We start from the raw sequence: 20,755 nt of genomic DNA on the forward strand, positions 1-20,755 counted from the left end.
GAGCTGGGAAACAACATGGGTCAAGTGTGACGGGGCTTTTATTACCAGAGATTTGTTAAATCGCTGCTCTTAAAATATGAACGCAGCTTAAATTGAAAAGGGGGTTGAAATAGCTACCTTTAAGCAGCCCTGATTTAAAGCTGTGGCCTCCTGTTCACCTCCAGGGGAATCTATAAAGTTGTTCAGGCCATTGTAAATAACACTTTTATGGTACTGTGGGGAGAGTTTGATCCTAACACCTCATTGGGACCAACACCACTGTTAGGTAGATTAGTCAGTTTTGGTCCTTTTTTCTTTAGAGCAGCAGCAAATGATACTGTGACAAAGCACACAAAAATGTAAATGAGCATAAAGTTGTAAAATCTACTATTTTGGGGAAGCGTGGAAAAGGGAGACTGTTGAGTTTGGCCGAGGGAGTTTTTAGTGTTTCAGGCTGTGTAAATGTAGAAGTGGTGTGAGCTAAATCATAGAAGACGTGCTTAAAATGTGATCACTTAGCCAGATGTGATAATATGGCTAGTTAGCAACAGTAGCAGCCTGCATTGATCAGGGCAGCGCGGCAGAGAGCCAGCTTGTTTTCCATTGGTTTGAGTGGTCAGAGGCAGGAATGCACCAATCCAACTTTACCTTCTCCTGATACTGATTTAAAACTCAGGGTATACTGATACTGAGTACATATCGTGTACTTCGCTGTGTATTGCTCATTGAAATGATTTTTATGTAAGCTAGCATGAGGCCAAGTGCTGCTGTGGCACTAAAAACTGAGCTGGCTGTTTGCCTTGACTAAATAAATGTAACTGGTAGCAGAAAACAATTAATTTTTATAATCTACACATTGTATTTATGTGGACCAGTCACGTTATGGCTAAATTTATTGCTAGCACCAGCACCAAATCACTAGTTAAAGAGTCAGCTCACTCAAATACGATGAGGCTGAATTGGAAATGTTATTTCTAGTTGTGGTGCTCAAACCATTTAAAAATTCCAAAGTACACATTATTTCTGGACACTCAATTTTATTTTTTAATGCTGTGAGCAATACAAATAAAATTCCATTTTCCTCTTTTGTGTTAGTCTGACAGCAGAAATATTAAAACACATATATATATATATATGGTATTATGTATTTCACGTGTCTAATAAAAGGAAGCTTGTTCATTTTGTTTTTATTTCCTAGAAGAAACCGACCATCTCGTCGGTCACTGTTTGAGCTCAGCGGCGTTTTGTTTGCACGGCGGCCGCTGTTCAGTTCGTGCTCCCGTGTTGTGTCAGCGTTGAGGTAGCTTTGTGTTTTCACAAGCGCCTCCGTGCTGCTTCTACCCACCTCGCAGCCCCACCTGTCGTTTTTTTGCCGCCGGCTCGGAGAGAGAGAGAGAGATAGAGAGAGAGAGAGAGAGAGAGGCAAAGTTTGGCTGGAACAGCTGGTTGCCTTGGCAACACTTTGTGCCACCGCAGCGGATTGGAACAGGAACTGGCCTATCCATGTCAGTCTGCAGGCAGGATCTGGGCCATGCCTTGTGTTAACAGATTATCTGATTTCCATTCAGACGGCTCGGGTATCAGCCCCACTCCTCTGCTCTCTGGAAAAGCGACCCCAGCCAGCCTCTTTCTGAAAGCCCCCAGAGCCCTCCTCTCTTCTCCCATTTCCTGTCTTAATTACGCACTCCTTTGTGCCGTTGTTGTTTTTTTTTCTCCCCCCCCACCTCCCTCCTCACCCGCCTCCCCTTCTTCTTCTCTTGATCCTTCATCCCCTCCCTTCTCACTGTCTGTCTCTCACTCTCTTTTTTTTTTTTCTGTGAAGAGATGAGGACCAAGATTTTGAAGTTTGAAGTCTGTTGTGGGGACCGTCCTCAGCTCTCCCCCTCCCTCCACCACCACCACCAGCACCAGCACCACTACCACCTCACACAACCCGGCTCCCCTTCTCCCTTCCATCGTCTCTCCACCTGAAAGGGAATACTGTGTTTTCAATGCATAAAAGGCTTGGCGCTGTCAACAGGATGAATCCACCAGGGCCCATGGAAAACATACTCAGAGCTGCAGCTACAGTTTCTCTGAAAGGGGAGAGAGGAGGAGGAGGAGGAAGAGGAGGGTGGATGGGTGAGTGAGGGAGGCAGCTGGAAGGGATTACAGTGCAGTTTCATAGGCAGCACAATTACAAACATACCAAGTGTTAACTTGGCTGTGCAGCATAACATCAATGATGATGCTTTGGCTCTGGAATTGGGACAAGCCTTTTTTTTTTTTTTTTTTAATTTTCCTGGTGTTCACAGCTGTGCATAGTTACACACAACCCGTTGAGTCCCATCACAGGTAAATTAAAGGTTCACTGGGAAAGAAAACAAGGGGAGAAAAAAAAAAAAATGTGGAGGTGTTGTAAACACAATGGGCATGTAAACCAAGCGGGCACCTCTGCAGTGACAAAAACAGGTTCGTCACCGTCCTGCGCTGGATCCGGTTACCAGGCCGGGGCATTGAGGCGAGACCAAGAGAGGGTGACCTTGTCAGTGGCGAAATCTGACACAGGTTTTCACATGCTGGGTGGGGGATTTTTTTTTTTTTATTCTCCTCTTCCTCCCGCCCCCCTCTCTTCCCTCCCTGTCTTGTTATCTCCTGCAGTAGGTGGCTAATTGCTCTGATGTTGTAGATTACATTTAGCATGCAGCTCACATTGTTTGTGTGCAGCGCCGTGCAGCAGGACGAAAAAAAGCAGATATGGCAGAGTTGTGCTCAGGGGTTTCTAGAGTCAGATACTTTGATTCATTCTTTGGGAAAGCCACTGAAGTTTTGGGGAATTTTACAATTGAGTCACTTTATTTTAATTATAATTTACTTTATAGCAGATGCAGGTTTTCAGACATCATTCGTCCCTGAGGGAATAAAATTTTGTGCTATAATGAAAAGAAGTAAAAAAATAAATAAATTAACACGCGAGTCATGTTCAGAATCTCTATTATTTTAACAGTGAGTTGATTTACCCGCTACAACTAATAACAGTTGAAAGACTTCTCCTCGCTGATCATGTTTACTTTACAGTGCAGGTATATTCCCAGTTTTCCAAAGTTTGAAACTAAACTTTCAAACTAAGGAAACAGAAAGATGGATGGAACTATTACTTCAAATTGACTTCCTGTATCGTATTTTTGTCTCTACTGATGGAAGCACGTTCCACTGCGGCCACCAGCGGGTCGCAGCATCCTAACCATGACGCCAGGTCATTTATTCTTACTTATACGGCTGTAACTAAAGATAATTTCATCCTCATTTAATATCAACATCTTTTTTATTTCAATTACCTATTAGTCATTTATCCTATGAAATGTCTCTAATGGAGAAAAACACTTCACCGAGCTCCAGGTGTTGTCTTCATAACAGAAAAGCAGTGACATTTAAAAGAAACTGGACCCAGCAAATGATCTTGAGCCATTAATCGATTATCAGAATTGTTGGCAATTTACTGTTGATCAGCTAATCAATCACCAGCTGCTTTCAGCACTGCGTACCATACAGTATGGACTCAGCTGACAGCTGTGTGAAAGATGCCATGGCTGACATCATGATGGAGGGATTAGGCAGGTGAGAGGGAGAGGAAGGAGCGCGTCGTCTGTTCTGTCTTGTTCCTTCTCTATCAGGGTATTGTCTCACTCTACTAACATGTCCCCTATTTTCTGTCTCTCTGGACACACACACACACACACACACACACCTACATGTTGAGACACACACTCTCCTCTCTCACCCGGGCCCAGTCTCAGCTCAGGATGAGGGTAAACAAGCTAATGTTTAGATTTCACGGAAGTGGAAACTGATCCGGCCGAGTCGGCTCTGTCACTCAGCAACGCGCCTGTTTATGTTTGTCTCTTTGGTGAGTATCTGTGAGTGGCAGCATATGTGAGCGTTCAAGTCTGTGTGTGTGTGTGTTTTTGTTAGTGTGTGTGTGTGTGTGTGTGTGAGAGAGAGAGAGAGAGAGAGATGGCTAACATGCCTTTGTGTAGAAGCATAGAGGAGTTGCAAACAGGTTGAAAACACTAACATTGACTTGGGCTTTGTGATGATGATGATGATGATGGTGGTAACCATAGAGATGACGGATTCAGTGATAAACAGACTGGTGATGAAGGTGAAGCTGGTGATGCAGGTGTTGAATTTGATGGTGCCCTGCCATGATGAGGGCCGCGATCTGTATTTGTATTTTTTAGGCCACACATAACTTAAAGTTGTATCAACCCTTTTTTTTTTCTCCCATCATACAACAGTGTTTCAGAACATGTGACGCAAAGGCGGCCTGAGAAATAACATTTCAACAGTATTCCACAGCGGAAAAGCATTGCAAACAATTGTCAACAAGCTTTTGAGAGGAGTCTTTGAACATATTCAACAAAAGTGAACGCAGGCGATGTCCTCAAAACAACATTAGGGAGAGGAGCCGCATCTGGGTGTACTTGTAAATGCTACATAGTGAGGAACAAAAATAAGTATTTTTCGCAAGAGAGTGATGACATTTTGGCCGGACCTCACTTTGCTTCAAAGGGCTGTTGGAGGGTTAAGCGGGGGTTAGGGTTAGGCATCCAGTTGTGATGGTTAGGGTAAGGGGCTAGGGAATGAATTATGTCAATGAGTACTAGTGTGTGTGTGTGTGTGTGTGTGTGTGTGTGTGTGTGTGTTTTCTTCAATGTATTCAAAAAGGACATTATCTTTGATCACTTGGCAGCACGAAGTTTATTATTTACAGGAGACAAAACATATTCGGCCATCTGGCCTTCCACTCTGTCACATGTGGTACAGATGTTTCTTGAAAAGCAAAAAAAAAAAACAAAACACACAAAGGTCAATCCTAGTGAACACATTAAATATTGGTCGGGTGGAGAAGTGTATCATTCATTCAAACGTGAAAACTGATGGATGGATCCTTTACTTCCTTTCTTTTTGACAAGACTGCGCAGTTTAAAGACCTTATGAGAGCTTTTTCTTCTTTTTGCCCCTCAGCTTCAAATCACAAAACTTTACTACCAACCTTTTTGCCGAGGCTTGTGATAGTGTTTTATGTTTTTCGTGATGTTTTAATTCACCCGGGCTGCCATTGGTTTCCATTCATTTCAAGTGAAGTAGCAGAGACTTGCTTCAGATAATGAATCACAGTGAAACATTAACTTAAGAAGTCTTGAACTCTTGATGATTTTCATTGTGATGGACTGTCTTGTCTCAAACAATGTTGAAGTCTCTACAAAGGGATTTTTATATGCAAGTGAATGAAAGCCAATGGCTGTCTTCAAAATGGCAAATGACATTTGTAGCAAAAAGGGCTAAAATATGCAAAAAAAAACACTGGTATAGTCCTTTAAAAAGTGTGCACAAGTGTGAGGTGAATCTCTCTGTCAAATTCTTCAGAGCAATAATCCCTGAAGTCCTCCTCTTTTCTTTCTTTCCTTCTTTCTTTTTTTTTTTTTTATTGCACCACTACATGAAGAGGACGACAAGGGCTGTCAGAGAAACACAAAGCACTCAGGGTTGCGTGTTAGGAGCCGCCTGAATGGCACCAGGCCTAACGAGAGCCCGGCAGGGACCCCGAGGTGGGCCTGGCACCTGCAGTCTGTCTCTGGGGGGGGAGGTGGGGGGCTCTGTGGTTGTGTGTGTGTGTGTGTGTGTGTGTGTGTGTGTGTGTGTGTGCTGCATACATATCAGTTTTTACATGCATGTATCTCAGTAGGGGGGGCAGTTAGGATGTCACTGTCAGGAATTTAAGCAGTCAGCGTGGTGTGATCAGAAGACATTTACTGTCCATGGGGCCACAAGGTGAACGGAGATACTGTGCGCACGGAAACACAAGATGATATAAGATGACTGATATGTTCCTCATTGATTAAAAGAAACAGTAACCTCTACGCACGTTTCACTTTGCAGTTACTTGTTGTATAAAATTAAGGTTTAAACAGTTGCAGCTGCTGAAAGCCAGCAGTCTGTGCAGATACAGTATTTCAAATCCCGTTTAAAATGTGCGGGGCACGCTACAGTCATTCAGTTGATTCATCTGCTATTTTTGTGCGCTGAGAAAATCAGGCAGCGATCGATCTGTAATGAAAAGGGGAAACTCCGTCATGTTGGGGGTGGGCGGGACGACCAAGTGGATAACTTGTAGTTCATCAAATCTCAGTATCTATGAGTAAGAGAATCTGATTCCATGACAGTGCCGGTGTCACCAAAAAGATCATCTGTAAGCATACGCAGCAGTGAAGTCACTTTTCATTTCCTGTGAGGTCCACACACACACATACATACACACACACACACACACACACACACACACAAACACCACTGATTAGATTTGCTAGTTGTCATTGGCCTGTGCTTGCTAGATGAAATGCAGAGGCCCTGTTAAAGTACAGTAATGAGGATGATAGTGGGACTGGAAGCTCAGTGATGGGTGAGACAGATGAAAAAAAAGAATCAGGGCTGTCGGAGGGAAAACGTCGGTCACTGTTTGTTTCTGCCAATTTGTCCGAAGCAGCGACTCGACCGGGGGAGTTCTGGAGGGAGGGTGCCCACAGGCTCTGGGGCAGATTATGGAAACCAGACCTGGTGAGTTTACACCGAACGCAAGGCTCCGTAGAATGAAACTGCGAACTGCAGACAGCTCACAGGAAACGCCTCTTTGTAAAGCAAACATACATGTATTTTATGGCAGCCGCTTTAGTGCTTTTTTATTTTGGGCTCCAATGAGTCGACATTTCAACATGGCCTCGGTCTAATTTCCTCTGCTTTTCTTCACCTTTTTTTTTTTTCTGGTGGGCGACCCTTCCTACACACACACACACACACACACACACACACACACACACAACACACACACACACACACACTCTCTCTGCCCACCTATTCCTTTCAAAATACGACTGTTTCTTTGGCAGTGGCCATTTTTATTTTCGTGGAGGTGTGAGGGCCAACCAGTTGGGGTTGTTTTGACAGATTCAGGGACTTTATTGCGGCCCCCAAGGCAGCTGTAGGGGTGTGAGCACCCCCCCCCCCCACCTCAAACCCAAAAGGAGAGCAACACAGCTGCTGCTACTCCCTCTCCCTCCCCTCAGCCCCTTCACCTGGTCTCCATATGATCTTGACCCTCACACACACACACCATAAAAGGTAAAAGAGGTGTGACATGTAATTCTGTAATGACCCTATGCACAGCAACACCATGCACACATACCCTCTCTCTCTTACACACACACACACACACACACACACACACACACACACACACACACACACACACATCTGTGGCCTTGCCAGGTTTGGAGTCTGACTCCTGCAGGGGCCACACATACTAAAAAATAAAATGTGTAAATTCACGACGCTTATGTCCTAAAGGAAAATTCTGCATCATTACAGCTAAGGTCTTATTTTCATAATAATTCCTATTAGTAATTAGGACACTGAGTTAATTGCTGAGATCTAGGAACACAGCAGCATCACTAAACAACATGTGACAGAGCAAGAACCACATGGAGTCAAAAGATAATGGAGGTTTCAAATAAACCCCGGATTAAGGTCAAACTTATTTGGAAAATAAACAAAGTCAAATGGCGAAATTATTATTGTTATTACCCAAAGTCTTTGTTAAACATCTTAAGCGTACTTAACAGTTTACACACTTATGTGAGCAATTAGGGTTTAGTACAGACACTTAAGTTGCACAAACTTTCAGTTTTACATCCAGATGCAGTGATTCAGATAAACTGGCCAGGTGTTCACAGATCTCAGCTTTCAATTTGGTGAAGGTGAATAAAGCAGAATTATCCTCTTGTCTCGTCTGCAGGGTTTAGTGGGGTGCGTTCCTGACACGTTGCCGTAAAGCCCTTAAGTTAACGCTCAAGTTTAAAAGATTGAAATCAGTTTGGAGAAGTCTATTCAAAGACTAGATGTATTTGTTTGAAGAGAAACTCAGCATCGTGCTTTTAATGTGAGCTGGAAAAAACTTTCAATAATTTGCAACGGTTTCTTTTTTTTTTCTTCCTTAAATGTGTTACTCTACCATGCCAAAAAAAAGTCATTTCCTACAAGAAAATATTACCTGCTCAAATGGTTTATACCTCATTTTGAAACTACAAATCTTGACTTCCTCCTGGCTGCGCGGAGAATGCGGGACAGTAGGGGGTTAACAGCGCCAGAGTTCTTTGGTTCTTGGACACGGTGGCCTCGCCTGCCGGATGCAAGTTTGACTCAAGGGCAAAATCCAGAGTGAAAGCCTCACATGTTTTTGACTGGTTGCCAATTCTGCTCTCTCTCTCTCGCTCTCTTGCTCGCTCTCTCGCTCGCTCTCTCGCTCTCTCCCCTGTCACTCTTATCCCTCTCCCTCAGCTCTACCGTCCCCTCCCCTCTCTCTCTCTCTCTCTCTCTCTCTCTCTCCCTGATTTACTCTCTCTTTCTCCCCGCGCCGTTCCTCCTCTGATCCTCTCCGACATCAGAATCGGGACTGACATAAAGCAGCTCCGGTGTCCCTCTGAAAACTGCGCAGCCTCGTCCAAAATTATGTCATCTTTTTTTTGTTTTTTAGAAAGATGTGTTGTGCAGAACTCTTCGAGAGATAGTATAAATCTGCTTTCCTTACAAGTCGATATATGTGGGATTTGAAGGAGCTGAGAAACGGAACAGGGCTGATAACCTTTTTTGTACTCTGACATACAGCAGAAGGATAAAATGAAACTCAAGGGGGGGTTTTCACACAGTTTGAGAGCTTATTCTGAAACGGGGCCTTTCTCTCCGAGGGTTTGGTGTGAGGCTGCGGTTTCGAATCCAGGTGCAGTTTACTCAAAATACTGGTACAAGGGTTTTGCCTCCAAAACGCTCCTGGAGCCAATAGCTTCACGTACCAGTCTACAACTATGTATCAGTAATAAAAAAACGGCCGTACAGGATGCATGTTGCACAATCGATGTAAAGTTCAGAAACAGACCTGAGTCTGGATTCAAGCATATACACCTACAAGTCTGACAAACAGCTGGACTTTTGTTTTTAAAACTGAGCTTCTCCTTAAAGACGATCGAACCCACTTCAGGGCGCAACCTTGTCGTCCAGCATTTAGCCAGTACCGTTTATTCATTTCCTCAAATCTGAGCTCTCCGAATGAGACCTCTCTGACCTCTGTGTGAGCTCTCGGTTCCCATCGCGCGCTCCGCATTTTTTCGTTTGGTGTGTGTTCTGCATAAATCCCAGGGTGGCCCATCACCGAGTCAGTATGACTCACCGAGGCCTCTGAGGATTGCGGACTGACAGGTTAGAAAACCACATAGAGCGAATGCCTTCAGGCAGGGAACAAAGTCAACTCATGTCTCCTCAGGCAGAAGCCACTTATTCACCCAGACGAGCCTGCTGCTATCATCCTGCACATTGGAAAAAAAAAAGCACCAACAACAAAAAAAAAAAAAAAAAAAGTTGATTTCACCAGATGTGCAGGGAAGAACTTAGTCATCATGTTCGGTATCATGAACTCAGTGTTTCCTTTCATTTCTCATTTGATCTGACGGGAGCGCGAGGCAGCGAAGCCGATCTGATCTTGATGTTTTTTTGTTTTGTTTTTTTTTTTTGAGCCACGCCGTGTCTGAGCTGGCATCTAAGAATAAGACACCTGAATTTGCGGGGGCGTCCGTTTGTAAACAGTTTCTGTAGACGTAGCTCAGAGCGGGTCAGATTGAAGCTGGCCAAGAATGTGCTCGGCAACAAAACGCTCAGAGGAGAAGATTCCCAGCATTCCTCGCTGGTTAGGGAGAGGTACCGGCCTTCACAGATAGGAAGTCGTCTGTCATTAGGGGGTAATCACTTCTTGAGGAGGATTGCAATGCCTGGAATGATTACTGTTGTTATCGGCAGTGAAACTTGGCGCACGGAGAGCGGATGAAGTTTTTTTTTTTTTTTTTTTTTTCCCTTTCTCTCTGTTTTCTCTCGGCGTGTTTTGATCGGCTCGACTGATCCGGCGTAGGCCTCGCTTGCTTTCTCACTGTTGCACCGTGCTTGATTTTTGCTTTCCAGCGTGGCCCACGCTGCACATCGACCCATGTATAAATGCTTCAGTGTTGACTTAAAGCTACCTGGTATTTCTTACCTGGGGGCATTTCTAATTACTAATGGCTCATGTGTAATGATGCCTATCATGTCAGTGGTTCAACAAGGTGGATGCGATCCGTCATGCAGACTCGTGTTAGAACAACAGAGAATTGATCCAACTGCGTGATGTTGACGGCAGTTTGTCTGTCTGTCTCCCACGCCACTTATCTGTGTTTGTTTCTAGAGTTTTGGTCCTGCAGTCTTCTCAAGTGGGTTGTCTGGGTCCCCTTGGCCTGGCAGTTTTTTTCCTCTATTTTCTCCCTCCCTCCCTCCTTCACTCCCTCCCTCCTCCTTCTTCTTCTTCCCTTGCCTTCTGCCAGTTGAGCCAAGACTTCAGGTGGAATGATGCCGTTACGAAAAGAGCCCGTCAACGCTTGCCCGACATGCCAAGCCAAGTATTTGTCTTTCGGGGTGCCCCCTCACCTCCTCCTCCTCCTCTTCTCCTTCCCCCTCCTCCTCCTCCTACTCTCCTACCCCCACCCCCGGATCCTTGAGAACAGGAAGTGTATCTTGTTAAGTGATGGATGGGCCCCCTGCTCTTGCTGAGAGGAAAGAAAAAAAGCCTTTCTTTCCCTCCAGGGCAGTCAGATGAGTTTAGCAGTCTCAAAGCTGAGGGTCGGCTCTGCTTTTTTGGGAGCGCCTTGGAACCCTTGGAGCCCGAGCGCCTGGAAGCCACGAGCACTTCTCCATTATGCGTGCGGAGAGAATTAACGGCTGATAAAGTAGCAGGCGGCGTCTTTGCACCAGAAAAAAAAATGGATCTGAAATTAAAAGGGAGCGAGCCAAAGAGCATTTACCGGAATTGTGCATTTGTGTGTGCTCACATGCGAGCTCGCGTATGTGTGTGTGTGTTTGTTTGTCAGTGTGCATGGGAGTGTCTGTATGGGCGAGTTATTTAGCCGGGGGTCAGCAGGTTTGTGTTGGCACACAGCCGCCAGATACTTCCAGGGAGAGCAACTCAGGAAGTGTCCCTGGCACGTCCTCTGCATAGTGCAATACGCACCGCCGCGACTGGCTCGACCTGCTGTGACAAACAACCGCAGACTGCAATCCCCACTGCACCCGTCTCACCCCTGCACACACACGAACCTACAATACCCGTAACCTGTGGGAAGAATGGTGACAGCAAACTCCCATGTGCGGTTTTATTAGTTGTTCTGCCAGACGCATCTTATCAAGTTCCCCCAAACTCTCAAAGCCCTTATGACTTTAATTGAATGCTGCAGCCCTCAAACCTCTGATCCATCAGTCTCCCAGCAGGTCTCCCCTACAGCCGTCATTTCCTCGCTCTGAATCACAGTGACGTTATTCCTTTCTGTCCGTTTCATGCCGACGGTTCGTCACCCACAGCCAGACCCTCTCCTCAAATGAGTGGAAGAATCCAGAGACCTGAAAAACAAGAACATTTCCTCTCATGATCCATTGCTCCTTTGTCAGCCATGGCTCTGTTGTGGTTACCCAAGGGTAGCTACTAATGTTTGTCTCCAGTTTCCATCCTCTCATATTCCATACACATACACAGGAACACAAAAAAGCAACAGATAAAAGGCAGGAAAACTGTCCATCACCTCGGTAAATGGGAATCGGTTATCCAGAGGGAAAATGAAGAAAACCGTAAAACTGAACTCTTAAAACTGCATCCGGCACACTTTGCAAGCAGATGTAACATGGCACAGACAGTTTGATGGTTTCTGTCTTAGTACCTTTGTTATAGGGATGAAATTACACTTTTTTCCCTTTATGGTTTAAGTTTCAAAATTCATTCTTGACCAGTCGACAAAATAATCCCATCAAGGTCCATTTAGTAGCTGGATCTTGATTATATCGTCATTAGCCCAGTTGTCATTGAATTGTAGATGTTCAGATTTACATTTCTCTCAAAGTATTTTTCGGCTTAAAGGTTGACGTTCATTCTTAACCTTGGAAACATAATTTCAAGTGGTCGATCAGTTTTTTCCACATTGTTCATTTAATGATTTGGTCGATAAAACGCCAGAAAATAGTGAATAATGTCTTCACTATGAATAATACCTTCAGGAGCCCAAGTTAAACTGCTTTTATCTGACGATAACGATCCGAAAAGATGCAGTCTATAAAGACATAAAACAGGAGCAGCAACTGCTATCTACCTATAGATTATTAATACTTAACTTTGAAAAGGGCAAGCAAATGATTGACATTTCTGCTTGGTAATTTACTTATCAAAAATAAATGGAAATTTAACCCAAAGTACCCCGGGTGTTTCAGCACGTCATTCATCCGAACTGCCCTCTGCAGACTGTCCTCTTCCACTCATCAAGCAAACAGGAAGACGTACTGCAAATGCTCGCAGTCTGTGTGCAGTGTATAGAAGACAAAAGGAGGCTGTCAGGCTTGAAGGGTGCGTTGTGCATGTAGAGTAGCAGGAATCGCAGTGCGATGACTATGTAAGAGTTCAAAGGCTGCTGGGCCGGTCCCTCCAACCTTCACTGATCTCTCCTGACGTGACCTCCTGCATGGCTTGCGTCTGCGTGTGTCTCCTGCCTCGTCTCCGCCGGCCCGGGGTTTAGCCCCGCTGTGGCCTGTCTGGCCCACAGCCAGGGACTCCACTGTCTTTACAACCAGGCCTCTCTGAGCCCCTTTGGGGAGAGAAACAACAAGGAAACTGTCAGTTCCAGTTGATGTTTGTTTTTTGTTTTTTTCTGTTGATGGCGAAATTGAAGGTTAATTCACAGCGAGTGAAACGCATTTTGTTGTTTTTAAATCCCGCTGTTCTTAGACCAGCTGGCTGGTTGAACAGATACACAAACCCGAACTGAACGGAAACCGTACCCCAGCCTGTCCCAGGCCTGGCTGAGGAAAGCCAGTGGAGACAGGGCATATTTGTCCGTCCGTCTGCCTGTCTGTGTTGAGAGGCGCCTGCCACTTAATGACGTCTGACAAGCGAGACAGCGGCAGCTTTGGGTACTCAAGGACTTGTTTTGGGGTCATGGAGATGTGATCTGTAGGAAGTGGAGGGGTTTATCAGATAACGTCAACATTGTCTCCACGCCGACTGCAAGAAGTGGAAAACTGAAATTTCACAGTTTGCATTTTAAGGCATTTGGTTCCCGGTCCTGTCTGAAGAGGAGCGCAGTCAGTGCAGGAGTGGAGTCGGCTTCGGTTCCTGGATCTCCACCGTAACGAGCAACAGTGAGGAGGTCAAAGGTCAGAGTCGTGGCGTCCTGACAGTATTTTTGTGACGCCAAAGTGACCATGTGCAAAAAATGTGCTGGGGAAGAGTTGAAACAAAGAATTATAACTCCACTGAATTTTGCATGTGTTACCCACAGCGAGCCAAAGACCGTTTCACTGACGAGCAGTGCTGATGTGTTGAGTCTTAACTTGACAGACGTGTGTGTGTGTGTGTGTGTGTGTGTGTGTGTGTGTTTGTGTGTGTGTGTGTGTGTGTGTGTGACAGTTTGTGAAATATGACGGTAAATCAGACGATGACTGTCTTCTTTCCATCCCACAGGCTCTGATGCGTCCAGGTCGCCTCGACCGAATCGTCTACGTGCCTCTTCCAGATGCTCCGACCCGATGGGAAATATTTTCCCTCCAGTTCCGTAACATGCCTGTGGCCCAAAATGTGTCTCTCGATGACCTCGTGACTCGGACGAATAAATACTCTGGAGCAGAGGTGGGTTACGTTTTCTTGCTTTGAATAATTTATAACGCGGAACCGGTTGTGACTGTCACAGAGCCGTAAAATATGCGAGTCAGATGCTCGTTTCCCTAAAACGACAGAGAGATTAATGACATTAAAGACGACTGTGTGACCTCTTTATAAATCATAGAAAGAATGAACTAAGATCTTCATTCAAAAGTTTGACTCAGTGTAGCTGCCAGAAATCAACAGCGACTGGCTCTGCCTATTTCTTACCATCAGGTCCACATTAGCACTGAGTGTAAACATTTGCTTTTGCACCAGGATAAGCAAAAGATTTATTGAAACTAGCATGACAATGGGCCACTACAAACCATTCAACTAGTAAATGCAACACACGAAGTAGAGATAAGAAGTTTCCCCAGCCAAGTGTAATTTCTCTTAATACTTAATGCTGCAGTCTGCCCCACGTCCAACTTCATTTAATCTATAATCTGTGTTTGCACAAAAAAATATCTTTGCAGCGCTGTTTTTGTTTGGCAAAGTTTTAAGCTTTTTGGTCTGATTGTTGAAACGGCGTCCAGTTTCCTCACAGCAGATTCAGGGATGTCAGTTTGATCCAGTCAACTCCTCAGACTTCGAGGATTCAAACTGGCGACCCCGCAGTCACGAGCCTTTTACCTTTACCCATCTTAAAAACAGAGAACCTGTGACTGTATCCTGTATTACAGAGAGATGTTACCGTGCTTTTCCATGATGCCTGTTTCGCGTCTGTGCTGTGTCACAGAGCGCCCTCGTGATCTCGCAGCGGACTGGGAGTAATCGCACAAACACGTCTTTGTGTGACAGATTTGCCTCTCTGCATTCGTCTCTGCCGCGTGATTCACATTGTCTTGAGCGGAGAAACTGCTGCTGTCGCCCAGGACACAAAATAACTCTGAAAATTCCAAGAAATAGTGCACAGGTTTGAAAAGAATACTCCACCCACTTGACGTGTGGTGGTGTTTACACTATGTCCAATATTTACTGCGTTACGGTGCAGACTGGGAGAGTTTTCTGGACCGGTTCTCTCTATCTCTGTCTTGTTCTTCGTCAGAGAAATCTTGTTTGTCTTTGACCTTCAACATGACTCATGGTTCACACACAATTCAACAGAAAAAAGAAGAAAAAAAAACATTCCCATAAGATGGACAGTATATCTTTTGCCCCTGAATGTAAATCCCCGCTGTATGTTTAGACAGGAAGGGGTTACGGGGCGTGATAGAAGTGTCGTGCCGCTGGTCGTCTGACAGGCTCAGAAAACAGCCGTTTGCAAACGATTCAGACGCAAAACGTGCCTTGGCAGGCTGTGAAAACACAGATTTCATTGTCGTCCCGGTCATGCTTTTTGTGAGATATGTTTGTCAGTACTGCTGTGTACAGATGACCGTGTCATGTGTTCTTTCTTTCATTCGTTTCCCTGACAAAGTGCAGGAGCCGGGGTTGTTTTGATCTAGATGCATAAAACCCTCTCAAAGGACCCGAAAACTTAATTTGTCTCTCACTCTAAGCAACGGGTTCCTACACGAAACCACTATTATCCAGCAAAGTTGAAACAATACTGGTTCTTTTCACATCAGAGATTTCTTTGGTTTTCGTCCATGTTTGTCCTCGCGGGATTTGTGGGTCAGCGTCGGTGTGATCCGAAACAGACTTGCGCGAAACCCGCCTGAACCGAACATGCACAGATTAGGTTTTTCTTTTTAGTCAGACCCAGTCGGTTGAGACTCCAGGATAATAAGACCGATTCTCTCCACCAACTAACAAGCAGCCATTATTAAAATGAGCAGCAAGTCAGGTCATTTCTCCCTCACTTCACACTCTGTCCTTACTTCTGCGGTGAAACGGTAGCCGCAGGGACGACGTATCAGGAAGTTAGCGTCACCCTGGTGCCTTTCCTCTTACAGAGTTAGTAATAGATTACAGAAGTGCGAGTATAAACACAACGGGGCCGTAAAGGTGGACTGGTGAGTTAATCGGTTTTCATGTTTGGGGGCGTGATGACGTTTAACATCCCTGACAGCCTCTGTAATCTCATTTAGCCACTTGTTAACAACCGGCCTTTTTTTTAAGAGACTTAAAAGCTGAAAGAAATTACAACCGGGGTATTTAGTGATGCATTTTATGTCGTAGAATAAAAACGTGAAAATGTCTTGAGCTTATGTTAACCACAGACTTTATTTCAGTCATCTAACCGAAAACCCATAGACCTCAGGACGAGGGAACTGGAGGTTCTCAAATGCAACTCATTTCTGGGTTGAAGGACTCATTCCTGCGGCACGTTATTATCATGCATCTTGTTATCAGACCTGATGAACTGCAGTATCACACGTGTTACTTAAAACACACATTAGATACCAAGTTTTCAGCTGCTTTAACATTTCTAGACACACACATGCAGATGCAGATGCACACACACCGACCTCTCTTTCAGCAAGTTCAGAAAAACTGCTTATCGGTTCTTGAATCTGTCTGCCGAGGACAGCGAGGTGTTGAGCTGTTTCCATCTTTTCTTTTGACATTATTATCTTCTGGAGGGCAGCTTGAGGTTATCTATAGGGCCTGCTCGTATCCTGAAAGTACACGCTTTCTCCTTGATTCCTGACTCGGCAGCCCCCACCCAAAAAGCAGCCCTAAAGCAGGCGTACACCTGGAGCAGGTATGCAGAGAGAAACCTATCCCCCCGCTATCAGGTGTTGTGTTTGACATCGGGGTTTCTGGTGTAGTGTCTCATCTGTGGAATGGAGGTTTGCAGTCACTTGCCATTGAGTTCTTGAAACCCCACAAAAATTCAAAGACATGCCACAGCCATGCTGATAAGAGCTTGTAGAGGGGGAGGGGGGGGGGGGGGCGGGTCTCACCTGTGTGCGTATTATATTTTACATACCAACGCTATAGATCAAATTAGATTAGATGAAACCTTAAACTCCCCTGATCGTTGAGGGGAAGTTTGAGGGAAAACAGGATACAGATAAGAGAGCGACACAGTACTGGAGATAATGCTGTGTTTACAAGAGGAGAGCACCAGGGGACAAATGCAACAAATCAACAAGTAAATAAACATGAGGATGTCCAAACACGCTGCATGTGACCGTTGACTGGTCACATCCTGACTGGCTCTTCTCTTACTCGCTCCTCAGACCGGAGGGTGAAGTAGAACAGAGATCAAGATTTCAAGTTGTAAAGCTCGTCATTGTCTTTTTTCTTTTGGTTTAACGAACGAAAAATTCCCAGATTTTTATTTATTTATTTTTTAAGGAGAAGATCTTTTTTTTTTTTCACCTGGTTGTTATCGCTGCACAAATCCAACAGTGTTTGTGTTTCCTGTGGCAGGAAGACACCGATCACCACAGTTTACAGTAAACAAGATCCTCTTGTTGACCATCAAGAAAATGTTTCCTGTAATAGAGAGTGAAAAGAAATCAGACAATCAGCTCCTAGTTCTCAGTGTTGCAGTGTAAATAACCTTCTTTTCACCAACAATATCTGATTTTCACCCATTTTCAAAATAAAAAAAACTATTAATATTCAAATTATATTTTTTTTAAATGTACTGCTGTATAAACTGTATAATGGAACAATAAAAACCAAAAGCATTCATTCAAAATTATTCTAAATCATAAAATGGACCTAGCTGTTGAGATACAATGTGCAGTGTGATGATCATAGATATGAAGGTGAGAATATCACTTACAGGAAGATGTTACTGTCGTATTTGATACCTTTTTTCCCTTTGACGTAGCAAATAAAAACATCTCCACACAAAACTTGCATGCAAAAAAAAAAAAGAAGCAAATTCTACCAAACAAATGATCTCAAACCCTGTTACGCAAATCAAACCCTAACCCTTCCAGACAGGCAGTAATATACGATCTTTTATTTACATTATACAGTCATTTATCTGTATATTAGAGATATGCAGTGTATGTTGTTACAGTCGGTGTCAGGAGCTACTGTACCACACATCCTCTGGCAGAGTGGAGAGCTTATATAACCGGGAGGAATGAGCGGTATTGCCTTTGCCTTGGTGTGAACATTGAGAGTCGCTGGACCTCTCCGTCTCTGTGTGACAGAGCACTGAGCCATTATATTTGACTTGGCGTGCTAACTGGTAATGCAGTAGGCAGCTGGGTGAGCCGCAGCCGACGAGCATTGGTCAGCCGTTGCGTCAGGCTCACGCTGCCAGGGAGCAAGCTGGATGAAGGGGGGGGGGGGTAGCACCTCCTCGTAAATCAACAGCAAGATGCTTATTGAAGCTGGAGGCCACTGAGCAGTGAGCAGTTACAGTTCCCGTATCACATACAGCGCGGTGTCGCCGACTCGCTCCCTCACTGTTCTCACTTCCTTAGATTGCATTCCCCCTTCTCTCTCTCTCTCTCTCTCTTTCTCTCTACCTGTCGACTGGTCGTGCGGAGGCTTGGCAGTTGCATGACAAATTTTTCTGTCAACTCCAGCCGGTGTCACCGTGAAGCTTAAGCACATTTGGGTGGGGGTCTTCTCTGTTGCAGCCTCACCTCCTTATAAATAGCTGGCTTAGTGGGAATTCAGCGTGTGGGTTGCAATCACGACCTGTTTTCCCTGCATAAAGTTTTAACCAATCCGATTGAGTGATAAGAGAACACTGGCTGACGCTGCTACTATACTCCAGAGTAGACTGAATTTGTTGCACAGATCGATGGCCTGCAACTGCTCACATGATATTGCTGAAGAGTTGCAGGTGACGGGGGAGCGGCTGCTGCGTGATGAGCAAGGCAGGAGGGAAATTTCAAAATGTTTGGCTGAACAATTGAAGCCAAATGCTTCTTTCTAATCAGCCTCAAACTTCATATGATAGAATGAATACCTGTACAGTGAAATGCAATCTAATAAAGTAGCAAATAAAAATTCTTTCCGAGGTTGATACAGTTAATGTTACACTCTGTCGGACAGGTGTTCAAATTGCTTCTTCTTATTTTTTATTGTCTTACATTGTGTATTTGTTCGTGCTATGAACATATTTTAGGTGGATATTGTGTAAAAGTTCAGAAGTTATTCGTTGAGGATCAGTTTGGTGACTGCAGACGCTCATGTGTCATTAGCACCCTGCTCCACGCTCACACAGTTACACACATTCACACCTGGAAGCTGCTCAGCACAGTCACAGTCTCATGAGCTGAAACTCAACCGCCTCCCCACCCTGTTTTTTTCCTGCCGGTACAGGGATCAGACCTGTCTCCTGGTCACTGGGTCAGATTGCTGCTTTGACCTTTATTCTACCGTCGCCTCAAATTTAGCAGCAAATTTATGACCATTTCTTTTCCCTCTTTGGTTACAGGGGGGGTCGATTACCTGCGTGTTTACGGATAGTGTACGTGACCGTTGGAGGCGCGTTGAGCATGTTTCAGTCCTCGGTCTTGGCAGTCTGACTACCTGAAGCTTTGACTTTAATTACATTCCTGGCATTTCAGACTTGTTTGAAAGGAGAGGGAGGCAGGGTCGGAAGAGGAGGAGGAGGAAGAGGAGGTGGGGGGGGTCATGCAGGAGGACACAGTTGTTGTCAGCTCGGAGCTAGAAGCTTGTTAAAATCACCTGTCTTCCTACCTGCCCGGAGTGACATCTGGTTTCCCAACCCTCACCTTCCCCACTAAACCCTTCACCGGCACACACACACACACACACACCTTTAACTCACACTCAGCCCAGAAAATTGCTTCCGGCTCTCCCTCCTCACCTCTGCCATCACTCCTCGAAACAGAAGCAACATTTGATACTGTAATCGCAGCGTTGTCACGAAGAAGAAGATGGGCTTAACTTGCACCTGAAGGAAGGTGTGATGCTGCTCCACTTCTCTCTTTTTTTTCTCTATTTACGATCAAGCCCTGACAGGAAAAGACCTGGAGGATTTATTGCAGCCTGTCACAAGCATGGAGTCAGTTCCAGGCCTTGTTTGTAGCCTTGCTGAAAAGCTGAAGACCTCTCAGATTTCAATACAACACTTTCTTTTTTTTAATTTTAGATATCAAGGGATTTCATTCCAAGTAAGTTTTTAACATAAAATTTTTGTAAACAAAATAACTAAACAGATTTAGACAACAAACACAATATTGCAAGTGAGGAAGTGAAACTCACATTACAACTGTGTCCCAATTCAGGGGCCGCATCCCTCGGGGGACGCAGGCTACGACGGCTACAAAGGGAGACGCCTTCGTGGACCGCGTCTTGTTGTTCGCTGCCATATTATTCTCGTTACCGTGCAATGAATCTTGGGATAGGTTACGACTTGACGGATCCACCTGTCGGATCCTTCGTTGCCCAGGAAAAGAAAAGGCCGCATTTGAAGGAGAATTTGAAATGCGACAGAAATGCGACTTTTTTAACCTACTGACAATATGACTTGTCAGTAGACTTTGGCTGTATAGACAACACTTTAGCCAGATCCAATAAAGAAATATAAAAGCATCAATCTTGCCGATAACCTGTCAATATCCCAAAACCTTTGATTTTGCTAAGTATAGACAACAAGATTAAAACAGCAATCCATGTTTTCTTCAGTACATAAAAAATAAAAAATAAAATGAGGACATTATCTTCTGTGCAGGTTGTTGTAAGTCAACTTGCAAAAAAAATAATACAGACAATTCTCTGGACCTTTTGCTGTTAGATCTTCTTTCCTGGGAAAAATCCTCCAGACGCGCAGGACTGAAATGTTTCCTGCTGCACAGTTTGTTTGAAATAAACAGGAAAGAAACCCAATCATTAAAACACGTAATGACAGTGACTGAGCTCACAACTTCCAGAAAGTCACACTTCATTACCAGTGGATGTTACAGACCTCCCTGTGGTGTTTGATTGACAGGTGACCTCCAGGAAGTGCAGTGCAAAATCACCACTGCAAAGAGCTCTTGGCAGATCTTGACAAGTTGTTGACAAAAAAAACAAACAAAAAAATCCGGATTTCTCTGCATGAAGTCGCTGTTTAGATGCAGAACACGCAGATGTGACGACAGCTGACAGGCA

At 44.6% G+C, this 20,755-nt stretch overlaps 1 protein-coding gene across 1 annotated transcript in view; it reads left to right on the forward strand.

Moving 5' to 3' along the window:
- Positions 1 to 20,755, forward strand: part of afg2a (AFG2 AAA ATPase homolog A) — a 110,176-nt gene that overhangs the window by 74,894 nt on the left and 14,527 nt on the right. Inside the window, 1 exon segment of the mRNA XM_056382292.1 lies at positions 13,589 to 13,753. Within this exon segment, the coding sequence (XP_056238267.1) occupies positions 13,589 to 13,753 (165 nt within the window).

This window comes from Seriola aureovittata, chromosome 8 (genome assembly GCF_021018895.1).
Source record: "Seriola aureovittata isolate HTS-2021-v1 ecotype China chromosome 8, ASM2101889v1, whole genome shotgun sequence".
NCBI lineage: Eukaryota > Metazoa > Chordata > Actinopteri > Carangiformes > Carangidae > Seriola > Seriola aureovittata.